The 15,795-nt window shown below is 52.9% G+C and overlaps 6 protein-coding genes across 6 annotated transcripts; 2 read left to right on the forward strand and 4 right to left on the reverse strand.

Moving 5' to 3' along the window:
* Positions 1-858: 858 nt before the first annotated feature.
* On the reverse strand, positions 859-3,385 carry N7482_007383 (TTC39/IML2 family protein; the record flags this gene model as incomplete). The annotated part of the gene is made up of 5 exons (XM_056689508.1): positions 859-1,662; positions 1,728-2,794; positions 2,850-2,916; positions 3,011-3,087; positions 3,298-3,385. The coding sequence occupies 5 exons, from the start codon at positions 3,383-3,385 to the stop codon at positions 859-861; spliced, it is 2,103 nt and encodes a 700-aa protein (XP_056541937.1).
* An 800-nt stretch (positions 3,386-4,185) lies between these two features.
* On the forward strand, positions 4,186-4,690 carry N7482_007384 (proteasome regulatory particle lid subunit SEM1; the record flags this gene model as incomplete). The annotated part of the gene is made up of 3 exons (XM_056689509.1): positions 4,186-4,300; positions 4,381-4,501; positions 4,657-4,690. 3 exons carry the CDS (start codon positions 4,186-4,188, stop codon positions 4,688-4,690), a joined length of 270 nt encoding a protein of 89 aa, XP_056541938.1.
* A 750-nt stretch (positions 4,691-5,440) lies between these two features.
* On the reverse strand, positions 5,441-6,823 carry pgkA (phosphoglycerate kinase pgkA; the record flags this gene model as incomplete). The annotated part of the gene is made up of 4 exons (XM_056689510.1): positions 5,441-5,635; positions 5,674-6,206; positions 6,273-6,696; positions 6,758-6,823. 4 exons carry the CDS (start codon positions 6,821-6,823, stop codon positions 5,441-5,443), a joined length of 1,218 nt encoding a protein of 405 aa, XP_056541939.1.
* Positions 6,824-7,755: 932 nt separating this feature from the next.
* On the reverse strand, positions 7,756-8,864 carry N7482_007386 (Mpv17/PMP22 family protein; the record flags this gene model as incomplete). The annotated part of the gene is made up of 5 exons (XM_056689511.1): positions 7,756-7,827; positions 7,884-8,050; positions 8,109-8,451; positions 8,529-8,711; positions 8,799-8,864. 5 exons carry the CDS (start codon positions 8,862-8,864, stop codon positions 7,756-7,758), a joined length of 831 nt encoding a protein of 276 aa, XP_056541940.1.
* A 501-nt stretch (positions 8,865-9,365) lies between these two features.
* Positions 9,366-11,289, reverse strand: N7482_007387 (TRAPP trafficking subunit Trs65 domain-containing protein; the record flags this gene model as incomplete). The annotated part of the gene is made up of 4 exons (XM_056689512.1): positions 9,366-9,537; positions 9,609-10,728; positions 10,781-11,053; positions 11,115-11,289. The coding sequence occupies 4 exons, from the start codon at positions 11,287-11,289 to the stop codon at positions 9,366-9,368; spliced, it is 1,740 nt and encodes a 579-aa protein (XP_056541941.1).
* A 186-nt stretch (positions 11,290-11,475) lies between these two features.
* Positions 11,476-14,001, forward strand: N7482_007388 (snoRNA-splicing protein PRP40; the record flags this gene model as incomplete). Its single annotated transcript, XM_056689513.1, has 4 exons — positions 11,476-11,616; positions 11,679-11,836; positions 11,886-12,978; positions 13,030-14,001. The coding sequence occupies 4 exons, from the start codon at positions 11,476-11,478 to the stop codon at positions 13,999-14,001; spliced, it is 2,364 nt and encodes a 787-aa protein (XP_056541942.1).
* Positions 14,002-15,795: the final 1,794 nt, after the last annotated feature.

The following is a 15,795-nucleotide window of genomic DNA, read 5'->3' on the forward strand; positions in this document are numbered from 1 at the left end:
GGACCGCGACAAGAACACAGGAGGGAAAAGGAATTGCCCGCCGATGAAGCGCGCGGATTTGTATGGACCGCGGGCCAGGGAAAACGTCATATGGGCCCCGCTTAGACTTTTAACGGCGATGCTTGGCTTCTTGTTTCCACCAAAGCTTTTGGGCTTTTTGTAGGGTGGCAGCGATATTGATTAAATCCTTTTTCCACCAAGCTTTGATCGGACGTCCGACGCCAAGGGCGAGCCGTCTTATCCGACAGCGGACATGGTCAGGAAGTGGGGCGTATCAACTTCGCGCTAAATCCGGGCTCGGCGATATAAAGTGTTCGCCGAAGGTGGTTTGTTGAGATGTTATGCTTATCTCGTGTAAATTTGGCGCAGAGAACTTGAGGTGGATTGCTTTTCTGAGTGCGACAGCTTCATAGCTTCTATGGAGTCGTTCGGAGCTTCCGGCTGATTGGCTCTGCGCCGCGCCCCAACTGCCAAAGGGTGAGGGGTAAGAACCAAGGTCCCGGTCCGGCTGTCGGCTGCAGCCAGTCGGCATTTGATATCCAAAGCAATGAATTGTCGGTTGCCGTCAAGTCGGAGCTTTAATGGTGTGACGGGAGGTAAAATTGACACCTCGAGATGGTCACAATGGCAGGCTGCTGTGCAGCGGGCAGAAGCCAAGAGAGGTCACATGATACGTCCACATGAAATCGGATTCCAGAATATCCAAGAGATCTATTCAAGTATCTGAAAAGACATCCCCAAACCCCCAGGCCGCGGTCTACGATGTGGTCTAGTCTATGGCTTAATGATACAACTCGCCAGGGAGATGCTATGAACAATCGGCGTCCCAAAATAGACAAAAAACTCTATGGAACCACCTCATGCCGGATGCATGGTCTCCCACTTGTGGATAGCTTCCATGGCCGCCGTAACTTTCAATCCAATACGAGCATCAAGCTCGTAGCTCTCCCAACGGGCAGCACGTTCTAAATGATCCTTGCAATCGTGAACCTGCTTTCTCTCGTACTCCGGCTTCTCAGAGACATCTGACGAAAGATTGTGCAAGGTTTGGTAGGTCGGCCGCTCCATCCAGAGGTTTGCGGCCATTTCAAAATGTGCCGCCGGGAGAACCCAATCATCCTTCAAGTGACCCTTGAAGAGAGATTTTTCATGATTCAGCACTTTGGTCTTGAGGGTCTGCTTCGCCTCCTCGTGGTGATGCAGGGACCGGAGCACGGCAGCCCGTAGAAGCTCCAGCATGGCCTTCTCCTCCTGTCCCTCGCGGGACCAGGTTTTATTTTTGTCGCTTTCACACCATCCCAGCCGGACTAGGGATTGTTCCAGCTCGCTGCGCGTCATGCGGCTATGCCCGTTCCAGAAGAAGATCATCTCCTCAACCGGGTCCACACCAATGGCATCTACCAGCTCGACATTCCACTCCTTGGCACGGGCCTCCCACTTGGCAATCTTGCGCGTGACAAACACATCGAAGGGTAGTTGGCGGGCCATAAAACGTTTCTTGCCGGCCTGGGAAGGCGCTTTGCGAATGTATTCGGCGGCCTTGCGCGCATGCTGCTCTGCTTTCTTGGGATCGCTTGTGATAGATTGGCGATAGAGAGCGACTTGACAGGAGCCGGCAATGTAGTAATATAGCGAGCGGGACCAGGAGTTGATATCCACACACTGACAAGTCAGTTATATATCCTGATTGTGTGAAGAAGCTGACGATAGGGAACAACAAAACTGACCTCGATGAAACCTGCGGAACAGACCTCGTAGTTGTGCAAGAAGAGAGCATTTAGACTCTTCTCGAAAACACACAAGGCTTCGACCTGCTTGAGCGCGCTCCTCTTGGTTTCAGAAAGGAGGTTTAACGCGCCCTCTAAATCCTTGTTTGCACCTTTCATCCGAGACTCTTCTAGAAGCCAAAGCCGACTGTCCGGGAAACGCGACCGCATTTCGGCAAGCAATCCAGCCAATCTTTCTTGCGGATAGCCCTCCACATCATCCTCGCCGGGCGTAGGGTCAGGCATAATGTCGCAGTAGCGCACAAAGCCGTTGTAATAACCAAGCAATGCCAGAGCAGCCATGGCGCCAATCAAGTTGTGGAACTTGCTGGCTTGCCAGAGCAACCTTATTCCCCGCTGCTTGTCACCGCGGAAGCCAATGATGGCGAGTAGCTTGCTAAAGGCCGGAGGGACCATGGAAATGAGCAGGAGAAGGATGCCAAAGCAGAAATTGGCTCCGGAGTGCACGAATACGTCGATTTCATTCTTGAAAATGTCCGAGTCCGGGTCATGGTTGATAACGTTGGAACCACCGGGCGTGGAAGTTCCAGAGGATACAGGCTCCGACCCCGGGGCGACCGTCAAACTAGATAGGGAGTGAGAGAGATCGTGACCATCTGGGGAAACAGCACGAGGGGCCGCGGATGGGAGTTTGCTGGGTGACTCAATGGATGAGTCTGACGACTTGGGATCTTGGCTAGTACTGGCCCGGGAGAGATCATTGGCGCTTGGAAGAAGAACTTGGCTGGGCTCTCGCAATTCCATGAACTTCTCTTCCATCTTCAAGATAGCATCTAGAGCGATATACGCCTTTCGCAACCGGTAGAATGCCCTGATGCTTTCCGTCAGACTCTCGTTCAGCACGCCGACGACGGCACCCATCAGTTGCGCGATAGCTTGGCACAACGCATATTCACTGCCCGCAGTATAGATCTCCGAGTGAAAAGCATTGGGGGCATGGGAATTGTGTTGCGCCCGGTGTTGATCACCGGCGGCCGATGTCTCCGCCTCGTTCAACCGTTCAGATGCTGCTGACAGTTAGAGCGATGGTCATTTCGCGGGTTGGTAGTTCACTAGACTGACCTTGACGCATGATATCCTGTTCAAAGCCCAGAGTCGCTCGGACGAAAGCCACCATGCCTTTCCCCAACTACTCAAAAATGTTAGCATACTGTCCCGGCCTCTTACGCACAGTACGTCATAGCCCACTGCAGCAGGTTGCAAGTCGCAGGCTGCACACGCACATTATGAAAAGACGAGGTGCCCTTGGCCAAGCCACTTTCGGCGCTATCGACATCATCGTTGAGGATATAGGTCGCCGCTGGTAAGGTGATCAGCCCGTTATGTTGCGGCTCGGACGATCGGGGCATCCACAGGCGGGCACGTACCTTCCATCGCCTCATCCACTTCCCCGCTCGAATATCCCACCGTCAGCACAAAGCCCGTCAATTAATAAAAGCAAAATTGCCCGCGCAATCGTACTATACGCGGCAAAAACAGGTCACATCAGCACCAACAGGATCGAACGTACAGTCTTTCAACTCGGCCAGCGAGTCAAGCGATTGCGTCGAGGCATTGGCGGGCTTTTTGCCGTACAGCCAGGACCCAACTCGCAGCATGGTGAGAGCGCGCACCACTCACACGGAGAACTTGACCGGCGCGGAAGATCTAGAAGCCCAGTGAGTGGGAGCAGTCGAGGCTATTGGGACTTTCTCCTCCTTTGTCCGTCGCGGCGAATGGCGGTAACGCAGAGGGACGGATTGGGACGGATTGTCAAGGATCCCATGCACGGAGCACAACTGATTTCCGAGCACGGCCTGATAGCACGGGGGAACCGGTGGAGAGAGAAGAAAGACGCGACAGTTCAAAGCAAGTCAGATCAGGGAACTATGATGATAATAAGTGCCCGCCGTGGGGGTAATCCAAGCGAGAGAACTAATCACAGCCTTGCGGTGGCCGCCCCATATCAGCGCGCGTTCCATGGGCTTCGAGGCGCGGCGGTGCCGATGGCTCCGAGGGGCGAAATCGGTCGCGTAGATCGGAGATGTGCTCATGTTTATAGCACGCGGAAACTGGCACTGAATTCGATCGTTTGCATGGTTCTCAAATCACAACTATAACGAGTACGTAATAAGAAAAGTGATATAACCATGATGGAATGAATTCTACTGTACATGGTTCGAAGCTATCGCCAATCACGGGGCTCGAGCGCCGGCCTGAAACCTGAGGCCCCAACACCTCCGCCGAAGTGGAAGCTCCAACTCGCCCTCCGTCCGGCAGCACCTCATCATCCAAACCCGCCCCCCAAAACTACCATCACGCTTTCCTCTTACCTACTTCCATCGGTGTGCGAGAACTTATACCTCCTCCAATTCCATCCACGCTCTTCACACCCTACACCGCCATACACACTTCCACCATGTCCAATTCCACCCCGGCCCAGAACAAGGCCGACCCCTCCGAACAGCCCCAGCAACAGCAGAAGCCCCAAGTGCTTGAAGAGGATGATGAATTCGAGGATTTCCCCGTGGAAGGTAGTGTATCTCCCGCGCCTGAATACATGGATACGATGCCCATGACGAGCTGTGCCTTGCGCTGACTCTCTCTCCGCCAGACTGGCCCCAGGAAGAAGCCGAGCAAGCCGCCGGGTCAGCAGCGAACGGTGGAAATGAGCATCTATGGGAGGAGAGCTGGGACGACGATGATGCCGCGGAGGATTTCTCGAAGCAGCTGAAGTAGGTTGCAGTTTCCTTGTCTTGGTATCATGCCGGGCGCCAGCGAGTACCTTCCTCTTTGAGCCTTGGATGACCACATGGTCCATTTACAGACCGAAGCCCTTTGCATTGCTTATCTTGGCCCTCACAGAGCTAACCTTACTCGCACTTTACAGGGAAGAGCTCAAGAAGGTTGAAGCATCACACTAGACAAGACAAGACAGTGAAAAGACAATAAATGAAAGAGAATCCCGCGTTCCTATGGCACACCCTCGAACCCGTTGAACGCCTCTCACGCTACACATACTATACCCCAATCAATCGAAGATGAAGACGGACGAAATGGGCACCAACATAACCAGAGCAGCCCAGGACAGCGCGGAGAGGCGAGGCGAGGCCATCGATTTAGTTGCCATCAGGTTATGCCTGGCTATGCAGGAGGAAAAGATGTATCTGACGGCTTGTTCTATTCCATGTCTGCGTTTCACTTTTGGGACGTGTTGGCGAGAGTCCGTTCCGGTAATATATGCCTGGGAGATTCTTCACAGCAAGTCGGGCAGAATAATGCAGTTGGGCTCTTGCTGCGCCTGCCACGAAATCACATACGACACTATCGTCATATCGTTCGTAGACTTCGTGTTTCCATTGATTTTCACCAGGATTCTATGTACAGCTTCTCGGCCTCGCTATACGTAACTTCCCAAGATCCCTTCCCTCCCATAAGTCCTGTCGGACGAGGAAGACTCGGGCATCGCCCTCACAGCTTCGGTCTCGTATCTGACCAGAAACAAGCTTAGCTCCCAACCATACATAGAAGAAAGCGTCAAACTTGAACGTGGATATTTTGTAATTTATAGGAAAAACACGTACACCTTGGCTGTGTACATTACAGTTTCGTGAAAATGTCCCCAACTTGATAGACATCTAGGGGGGCACGCTGATTCCCCGCCAATGTGCCATTTACTTACTGGACAGAGCAGCCACACCGGGCAGCTCCTTGCCCTCAAGGAGCTCGAGCGAGGCGCCGCCACCGGTCGAGACGTGAGAGAGCTTGTCCTCGACGCCGTACTTGGCGGCAACGGTAGCGGTGTCACCACCACCGATGATCACGATGGAGCCGGACTGGGCAGCCTTGACGGCGGCGGCGAGGGTCTTCTCGGTGCCGTTGGCGAAGGGCTTCAGCTCGAAGACACCGGGGGGCCGTTCCAGAGGATGGTCTTGGCCTTGCCGATAACCTCCTCGTATGTCTCGACGGACTTGGGGCCGACGTCCAGACCCATGTAGCCGTCGGGAATGCCGGTGGCATCGGTGGCAGCGCCGACAGTGGCATCGGCGGAGAACTTGTCGGCGGTCACGTAGTCGACGGGGAGGACGATCTCGACGTTGTTCTTCTTGGCCTTCTCGACGATATCTGCGACGATCTTGCTGCCGGCCTCGTCGAAGAGTGAGTTGCCAATCTTCACGTTCTCAAGGGTCTTCTTGAAGGTGAAGGCCATGCCGCCGGTGATGATCAGGCTGTTGACCTTAGGGAGTAGGTTGTCAATCAGCTGGATCTTGTCGGAGACCTTGGCACCGCCCAGGATGGCGAGGAAGGGGCGCTGGGGGTTCTCGAGAGCCTTGGCGAAGTACTCCAGCTCCTTCTTCACGAGGAAGCCCGCGGCTTTCTGGGGAAGATCGACGCCAACCATGGAGCTGTGGCCGCGGTGGGCAGTGCCGAAAGCGTCGTCTAGAAGCACAGCAGTTAGTAGTCGCGCAGGATCGCCAATATAGTTCCGGACAAGTCGTCACGTACTGATGTAGATGTCACCCAGGGCAGTCAGGCCCTTGCGGAACTCAGCAACCTTCTCCTTATCGGCCTTGACCTTCTTGCCCTCGGCATCCTTGGAAGAACCTTCCTCCTCGGCGTGGAAGCGCAAGTTCTCCAGCAGGATGACTTGGCCACCGGTGGCCTTGTTGACGGTCTCCTCAGTCTGGGGGCCAATGCAGTCCTCGGTGAAGATGACGCTCTTACCGCCCAGCAGCGTCTCAAGCTCCGCAACAACAGGCTTGAGGCTGTACTTGGGGTTGACCTTGCCGTCGGGACGGCCCAGGTGGGACATCAGGATGACGGCCTTGGCACCGTTGTCAATGGCATACTTGATGGTGGGAAGAGCGCCGACAATGCGCTGGTTGTTGGTGATTTTCTTGTCTGCGTCGAGGGGGACGTTGAAGTCGACCTATGGTGGGAGAGTATGAGCCATTGGACGTCACAGAAGAGGAATTGGATAAGAAATATACCCGAATCAGGACACGCTTGTCCTTGAGGTCGACATCGGTAATGTTGAGCTTGTTGGAGAGAGACATTGTCGGCAGGAATCTGTGATGTCAGTGGGGTCGGAGAAGCTCGAGAGGGTATGGGCAGCAGTACCTCGACGACTGTGGACGGAAGAAGCGAGACAGGTAGAGAGCCAGAAAGGACAGGGGAAAATGTAAGGGGAGGAAAGTTGAGGGATCTTAATCAGGCCACGGTGAGTCGCGACAGGGCCAGCTTGGAGGAGGGGTGGAGGGACATGGTGGGGCTCGCCGGTGAAGCAGGGAGGCTGCCGCATCCAGCTGGGTAGCAGCGGGGTACTTACCGGTGATGTATTTGAGTGCTTTGGGTGACTAGCGCGGTAGAGCTCTCTTCACACAGAAGAAAGTATCGCTATAGATCCTTCTACTTGTGTTGTAAGTAACCCGACTTCCTCCGGGCGCATAGATCGGGCTGATGCGGGACTGATGTCAGAGCCCCTCGTTGATGCGGAACAGGCCGGGGATCTTGGTGTCCATGATAGCCTCGGAGTCGGGGAATTCTGGGGAGATCGCTGGGTGCTAGGCTTCTGGCCCAATTCTGATTGGCCAGGCTGGTATTGTCCATAGCCGCTACGGTGGTGACCGCAAGTGGTGAACACTTGGTTGCTCTGGTGAAAAGAAACGAAGCTCCGTTGCAAACCCGAAGATTGAAAAGACAGCAAAAAAATCCCGAAGGCATTGGAGATAGCGTCCAACAAAACCAGTCGACAGTAAAAGCGAACGAGCATGTACCCCGAATAAATTATCCCCGAATGCGCAAAATAAAGCCAGAACCTTTTCGAATGCAACCATGTCTTCCCGCGTGCATGAATTTACATCCCCTATACACAAAACTAGAAACATGGATCATCCGAAACTAAAACGCCTGAACAGATAGTCTGCGACTAAAGCAGTGTATAAAAGGGGGGTGGTCGTTAACGTGAAGTTCCCTGTGGGCAGCGTACTCAAGACTTCTCGCTGGAATTGGTGAGCGAGAGGTATGCGGTCCACGCAATACCAACGGATGAAACAAAAGGCTGAAAAAGAGAGTCAATATTGGCACTGACTGGAGAGAGGATCTGAGGCAGCTTACAATCTGAAACTGGATGGGAATGACCCTGAAGTTGAGGACCTGTACTGCCGGCCACAGGACAAAATTGGCCTTCAGCGTCGGCAAGTACACATCCTGGAACTTGTGCGTCAATGCTCTCTTGCCTCCTCCCTCCGCAATCGTCATGAAAGTGAAGAAACAGGCCAGACCTATCCCAAGCTAGTCAGTACAGATCCCGACGAGAGTGACGAGCAGGCGGGCACGTACCGAAAGGCGCAAAGATAAGCTGATCAAAGGCAACACGCTTGAACACCGGGAGACTCGGGTTTGCCTTAGTGAGAGGGAACGCCCTAGACAAGAAACCGAACCACTGGAATTGCACCGGCGCCATAAAGAAACCGTATGCCATGAACCTCGTGAGACGCTCGAAATCGAACGGCGGCGGCGAATGCGCCGCAAACCCCAACTCTCCGACCGTAGGAGGCCTTTCCTTATCCAAGTCGTGGATTTCTATCGAGATAAAGTCGTCGTTCTCATGGGATCGTTGGTCATTTCGAGCCCGGAAGGCCGTAATCGCCTGCGCAACGGTATCGGCGACGCCACCAAGCACCTATGACAACCACCCATCATTAATAACGGTTTCAAGGCTGAGATATCTTCGTGGTGTTGAGAAACGGAGAGGCTTACAGCATTGGTGACCATCGTTGTGAGCACTATCGTTATACGCTGGTTAGTAACTGGTGACACCTCCTCGCGGGACGTCGCGGTTGGCGCCTTACCTGGCCTTTCGGCATAGTAGGTATTGAATTTGCTAGCAATCCGCGTGGCTACAGCCATTTCTATGAGGAAGATGATCGTGTGTAGGAGTGGCTAATATCACAGCAGCGACCGGGTTAGCGCGGACAGTCCGGGTATGGACAGACAAGGCAAGCAACCACATGGGAAGGAAATACGAACCACGCGACCGTAAATGTATCTCTTGTTCAGTCCATCGAGGACGTTCCGCTTCATGGAGGTAATCATGGGGACTGAGGGCGGACGTGGAACAGCTTTATGGTGACAGGGATTGAAGGCAAGAAATGGGGCCGGGGGAGTCTGGGCTGTCGCGCGCCAGTATGACGCAAGGTTCACCTGATAAGCGGAGCACGGTGTGGATCGCCCACCAGCTTCTTGGGGGTTGGAATGCGTCTAGAATGATCAGGGGAGGAGAGGACAGGATATATCAAGGAGTTGGACGTCAAGCCCAGGTCGAGGTGGACGATTCGACTGCGCTCTGTCTCGAGGAGATTCCAGTATGACTAACGGCGAAGTCACCTGCCAACTGGGCAGGCAGCAAGTTCGGCGGTGACTTTGGGAGACAGCCTTGCGCGGTTAGCCCCACCTATCACCGTCAATTTCCTTGACCCCGGGGCGGGTCTTACGGTCTATGTTTTCGTGCTTTTTTTAACTTTCTTATTCCGTTGTACACTTCGTCAGTACATTCACTACCCTATATAAATCATACAATTTTCATGCCATGTTGAATCATGCTGATATTCGAGGCTGGTCATCGGCCAGAATGTCCGGCAAGTCTCGAATGTCGGTCGTTTCGTTCGTATTCACATCCACAAGACGCACCGCTTCGAGATGCAGGGAACCAGTCGCGAGAGGAAGCAGTTTGAGTTCGGTAGAGTGGCAGGTTCCAGGTAAGAGGGGCCTAATCAGCGCCGGTATTAGATCAATGGCTCCTCAAAAGAATAATGACAACCGCAGGACAATGCAACTCACCCAACACGAATATCAGTGCTCAGACTAATCAATTCAGCTTCTTGGCCAGCGACACTCTTCTGCATCGCATGCACGATATTGTCGTCAGTGACAGCCTCGGCCACATGGTCCTGTTTCCGGCTTGAGATGGACGATGACGAGGGGCGGGCCATATGACCCCTCGGGTCTACGCGTTTCCGGCGGGGGATGGCGATGAGGGCAAATTTTCGCGGGATGTTGGAGCGGTTCACAATGAACACGTCCCAAGAGAATGGTGATCCAACTTGCACGCGAGAAGGGCCAGAGAACGAGATTGTGACTCCCACATCAGTGACCGAATAAGCTCGCTCGCGTAGAGAGCTTCGATTGGTCGGTGTTGGCCCTGCTTGAGAATGGCCCTGGGGCATAGATAGACTGGTTGGGCGGTTACTCCTTTGTAACGCCGGGCTGGGACCGCCAAAAGTTGGGTTGAGGGCCAACGAGAAGTCGACGTTGGTCCGCCATTGCATAGAGATGCGTGGCTTGCAGTCGTCGGATAGGAGAATGACCGCTCCTAGAGAGATGTCCAGCAAGCTCATCATGGCAGTCGAGGAAGGATTGGTCTCGGGGCCATATTCAGGAGTAAGTTTGTACACGAGGGTCACGTCGTCTCGGGGTCGGCAAGTTAGAGGGAGAGTAAGGCCAGGGACATCTGACAGAGGCTCGATTGTTCCCTCGGACAGGTCCATGTCTGCTCTATCAAAGGAGACCTCGCAGGTCAGGAATGGGGTCACTTCGAAATCCAGACTGGCAACCGTCGTTGGGAGACCGCTGTAAGAGTTCAATCGCGAGTAGCGAATTCTTGCACTGGCTGCGGGAACCACGCGAAAGGGATGGCCATGTTGCTGCTGAATGTTGTATATGGGATCCTCATCGTATGTTGTGGGCACCACTCGCAACAACCTTGATGCAGGAAGGAAGGGTTCTTTGTGAACAAGAGCTTTATCTCCAGACAAGGGCTGAAGCATGTTGGTCGATGCAGGCACGAGTGGAGGTAGGTAGTCATCTTCGGGGTCTTCTTGTCGGCCGGTTTCAGAAGGATTGAGGCTCGCAGAAGCGATAAATAACAGCGACGGGTTTTGGATGCGAGTCCGAGGGCGCTCTTCATATGGTCAACTTATGAAACATCCTGTGTCTCAATTGTGAAAACTCACTCAGGAATGTCTCCATGTTCCAAATAAGGTAGACATGGTTCCCAGTCCCATCTTCGCCCTCAAATTCATTGAAAATCACCAATGGCTCCTCATCCGTGCTCACAATACCAGAGAAGATCACCTCCCTGGTTGGAGTTGGGCTATCTGCCACAGTTTCGGCTGGATCGACTGCGAAGACGTCCAATCGCACTTCAAGACGAGGTAGATAGTGCTTCAAAATAGTATCTGTGCAATCGGAGAGTCGCAGGACAATACGGGTAGGAAGAAATTCATCTTCATTGATGTTAGTGAATCATAACCCGGCTGCAAGTGAGTAGTAAGCTCCGCTACATACCAAAAAACAGAAGCGACCTTTGGGGGATTGAGGAAAGCACCGAGGGAAGATCGTCTGCTCCGTCCTCGAGGGCCGAGGTCAGCGCACTCTCAATATCGATCCCTGGGGCATGAGGCACAATTGTATCGAGGACAGCATGCCGCAGGAGCTCGCCCGGGATCTCCAGGCCAGGCATCGCGACAGAGCTCGTCGCATGCAACAGTTGTCAACAAGTTCCCGGGGTTTGGCTCGGCGTGTTTGCGGGCAATAAGGAGATAGGCCCGAATTGATAAGGTGGCACCTGCAAACAGCGCAAACACCCGAGCTTAATCCACGCGCTTCTCTTTTTCACTTCATCGTCCTTCCCCCCCCAACGCTCACCATGAACCCAATGAATGGCCCGTCGGGTGTTCCCGCGCTGTGGCAGGAGGCGCGAAATGCTGATGGGAGGACTTACTATTATAATGTCCAGACGAAGGCGACACAGTGGGCGAAGCCGGTCGAGCTGATGACTCCCGTAGAGGTTTGTCTTCAGCTACACCTACATGTCTTGGAATTCGACTGACAATGCTTCGTTTTATTTAGCGTGCTCTTTCGGACCAACCTTGGAAAGAGTACACGGCAGAGGGAGGGCGCAAATACTGGTACAACACGGAGAGCAAGCAAAGCACATGGGAGATGCCCGAGGTTTACAAGAATGCTCTTGCGCGCGCTCCAGCCCCCCGGCCCCCCCGGCTGCGTAAGTAAATTCGCTGCGATGTAGTGTGGGAGCCCAAACTGACTCTATTGCAGCGCTCCCGCTTTTGTAGCAGGCGGCACCAGCTCCTTCTCCCAACCCCCTCATCGTGAACGTGAGCGCGAGCGTGATCGTGATCGTGATCGCGACCGCGACCGCGACGACTATGACCGAGGATATGGCGACCGTCGTGGAGGATATGGTTCCTACGACACCAATGGAATGGTAGCTGCTTCACTTCTACCCACCCAGTCCGAGCCTGAGTACAGCTCGATCGAAGAAGCGGAAAGCGCCTTCATGAAGATGCTCAAGCGACACAATGTCCAACCCGATTGGACCTGGGAACAGACCATGCGCGCGACGATCAAAGACCCGCAGTACCGCTCCCTGAAGAATCCGAACGACCGCAAGGCAGCTTTTGAGAAATACGCGGTCGAGGTTCGCATGCAGGAAAAGGACCGGGCGAAAGAAAGATTCGCTAAGCTCCGCGCAGATTTCAATACTATGCTGAAGCGGCATCCTGAAATCAAGCACTATAGTCGCTGGAAGAGCATCCGCCCCATCATCGAGGGAGAGACCACGTTCCGAGCTACCAGCGATGAGAATGAGCGGCGTCAGCTCTTCGAGGAGTATGTAATTGAGCTCAAGAAGGCGCATGTCGAGCATGAGTCTGTGACCCGAAAGGCAGCCATGGACGAGCTCGTCACCATTCTCAACTCTCTCAAATTGGAGCCGTATACGCGATGGGCGGAGGCTCAGGCTGTCATTGAGTCCCATGATAAGGTCCAGGGCGACGATAAGTTCAAGACCCTAAGCAAGTCCGATATTTTGACTGCGTTTGAGAACCACATTAAGACTCTGGAGCGCGCCTTCAACGACGCCCGCCAGCAGCAGAAGGCAGTCAGAGCAAGAAAGGAGCGCCGGAATCGTGAAGGCTTCTTGGAGCTACTGAAGGAGCTGAAGTCTCAAGGAAAAATCAATGCGGGCAGTAAGTGGATGGAAATCTGCCCTTTAGTCCAAAATGATCCGAGGTATCAGGCCGTGCTGGGTCAATCTGGGTCTACCCCTCTCGATCTGTTCTGGGATATGGTCGAGGAAGAGGAGCGCTCCCTCCGCGGCCCTCGCAATGATGTTCTGGATGTCCTTGATGTGAGTTTATCAGAAATCGATGTTGCTTACAATTACTAACACGTCTATCAGGATAAACGCTACGAGGTTACGTCCAAAACTACATTTGAAGAGTTCAACGAGATCATGGTCTCTGATCGACGGACATCCAAGATTGATGAGAACATCTTGCTCCTCATTTTCCAGCGCATTCAAGAGAAGGCGATTCGTCGTGATGAAGAAGAGAAGCATGCAGCTGATCGCCATCAGCGCCGTGCCGTTGACGCCCTGCGTTCTCGAATTAAGCGCCTCGAACCTCCTGTGCGCCTAACAGATACCTGGGATGAGGTCAAGCCTCGTCTTGAGAAGTACGAAGAGTACAAAGCTGTCGAATCCGATGAGCTTCGCGAGTCTGCCTTCGAGAAGATTATCCGCCGATTAAAGGAAAAGGAAGAAGACGAAAAGGATCGTGACCTTCGTGATCGCAGCCGCCGCGACTATGACCGCGGTGATCGCGACTACCGCAGCAGCCGCGGAGAACGACGTGGCGGCAGCCGGGCCAGTCGCAGCCCAGAGCCGGATGCGTATGAGGCAGACCGACGCAAAGCACAGGCGGACCGCGAAAGGTCATACCGCAAGGCTAGTGGGTTCTCCCCACCCCGCGATCGCCGTGATGACCGTGAGCGCGACAGAGATCGCGATCGTCATCGTGAACGTGACAGAGCAGATCGCGACTACGACCGCCGTTCTGGCAGGGGAGAGGACGAGCGCGAGCGCCTCTACCGCACGCGCGGTGATCCCCGCGGTGGCCGCGACGAGCTTGACTATGGCGGTGATACCCGAAGCACAGGGAGCGTGGACCGCAGACGCAGACGGGAGAGCGACTCTGAGAGTGTGGCTAGCCGGTCGGTGAAGCGGTATCGCCGGGATAGCCGTGAACGGGATCGGAGTAAGGGTCCCCGACGTGGTGGACGGGAACGCTCTGTGATTCCGGAAGAGGAGGCGACAAAGGATGAGAAGGCTATTCATTCTGGCAGTGAGGAGGGCGAAATTGAGGAGGATTAGATGCACTGTGATATATCTATAGGCTTAGCTTGATATCTCTTTGCATGCGGTGCACTGGGTCAAATGTTCAAGGACCTATGTCTGAAAGCAGTTCTAGCTTTCTTTTCTTCTACCTAGTTCTCGTGAGTTGGGGCCTTAGTCGTTGGTTTCAGCACCTGGCTATCTGAGCTTGCTAAAATTTTGTTTGGTGATCGAGTCCTTTTAGTTATGGCAGAAACAGCCATAATGATAGTTTTCGTTGGAAAATTCGTCTTTGCCTGGGATGGTCAATCTCATCCTGCTCAAAGCCCTGGGGTATAAAAGAAAGAAAGGGAGAAAAGGAACAAACCATGAAAGCATGGATATCAAGCATGGTCTTCCGATATTCTGACCCTGTCCATAGAAATCGGCGAGTCGGAACTCTGTTAAGCCTTCGATAGAGAAGTACTGTAGCGCCTGATATCGCCTTCCAATGTCGGGAAACATAGACATTGTAGAAGTGCGGGGATTTAGCGATAGCGTTCGCAAGATAGTCGAGATACCCTTCTACTACAGCCGGAACGGAAAGCAAATCCCCATTTGTACACTCCCGAATTGTTTCTCGAACCCCATCTTGAAACACCCTAAGGTCGATGTAGGAATAGAGATTACTTTTTACATAAAAGTAGAGTGGCGTAAAAAACTGTATTCGGCAGGAAATATCTTTTCACGGCGATTCTTGTGTCTAGCCGTTGAATTTCTAGGTCCCGGGTAACTCTCCAGCTTCGCGACGTGAATATACCACCAAGACTCTAACTCCAAAGGCTGCACTTAGTTCTTTATATGATATAAAGCCAGATGCTAACCATATCCTAAATGGCTGATGTAGCTGAATGCAGCGACCCTACAATTAAAAATATTCGTAGGGACTTACGGCTGTTTGGAGGTGTCGACGTCCTACGGAAGCCGATAGCGGCCACACGAAGAAAGTGTATAATATGCATATTCTAAGACCGGCAGAAAGTTTAGATACCTGAATTACTATTACAGCGCCCATATTAAATCATGTATGTCTCTCTCAGAGGCTATTCACCTCGCTGTCGCGATATTGAGGCTATTTTTGTAGTACATCTTGGTCATCTCCGCTAATTTCAGGCGGTGCGCCCATATTAAATCATGTGCATCTCTCTCGAAGGCCATTTATATCGCTGTCGCTATATTGAAGCTATTTTTATAGTGTATCTTGGTCATTCCCGCTGATTTTAGGTGGTACGCCGTCTAATTAAAGCTCTCTATATAATTTGAACTACCACCGCCGCTGGCGAAGCCGCTGGCTTTAGCGTATCGGCGAAGCTGCTCGCTTCTTCGATATAGCACCCTCTGGTACGACTGTAGTAGTAGCATTATCTATTACTACTATAGTAGTAGTATTATCTATTACTACTATAGAAGTAGTATCCTCCGCTACTACTATAGAAGTAGCACCGCTAGTATTACCGCTAGTATCACTACTAATAATCTATAGATCATTAAAATCAAACTCCCCCTACTCTGTCTCCGCTGTCGTTATCCGCTCTGTCTCTGCCTCCGAGGGCCGTATAATCACGACGTATATATAATACTCTCCCTTTACCTTCCGTAACTGCTAGTAAAGTTTACTAAGGGTCTTAGATACGAAAGAATATTACTACGAGAGGAACTACGCGATTAACGGCCTTTTACCCTACCGGGTAATATCCTTAGCTATAAGGAACCGATCTTATAGCCTCCTCTGGTATCCTCCTAAATATTAGATAGTACACTAATCGAGTAGCGAGACGAGGTCTCCGGCGAAGA

This window comes from Penicillium canariense (assembly GCF_028826845.1).
Source record: "Penicillium canariense strain IBT 26290 chromosome Unknown utg000004l_segment0_segment0, whole genome shotgun sequence".
NCBI classification, from domain to species: Eukaryota; Fungi; Ascomycota; class Eurotiomycetes; order Eurotiales; family Aspergillaceae; genus Penicillium; species Penicillium canariense.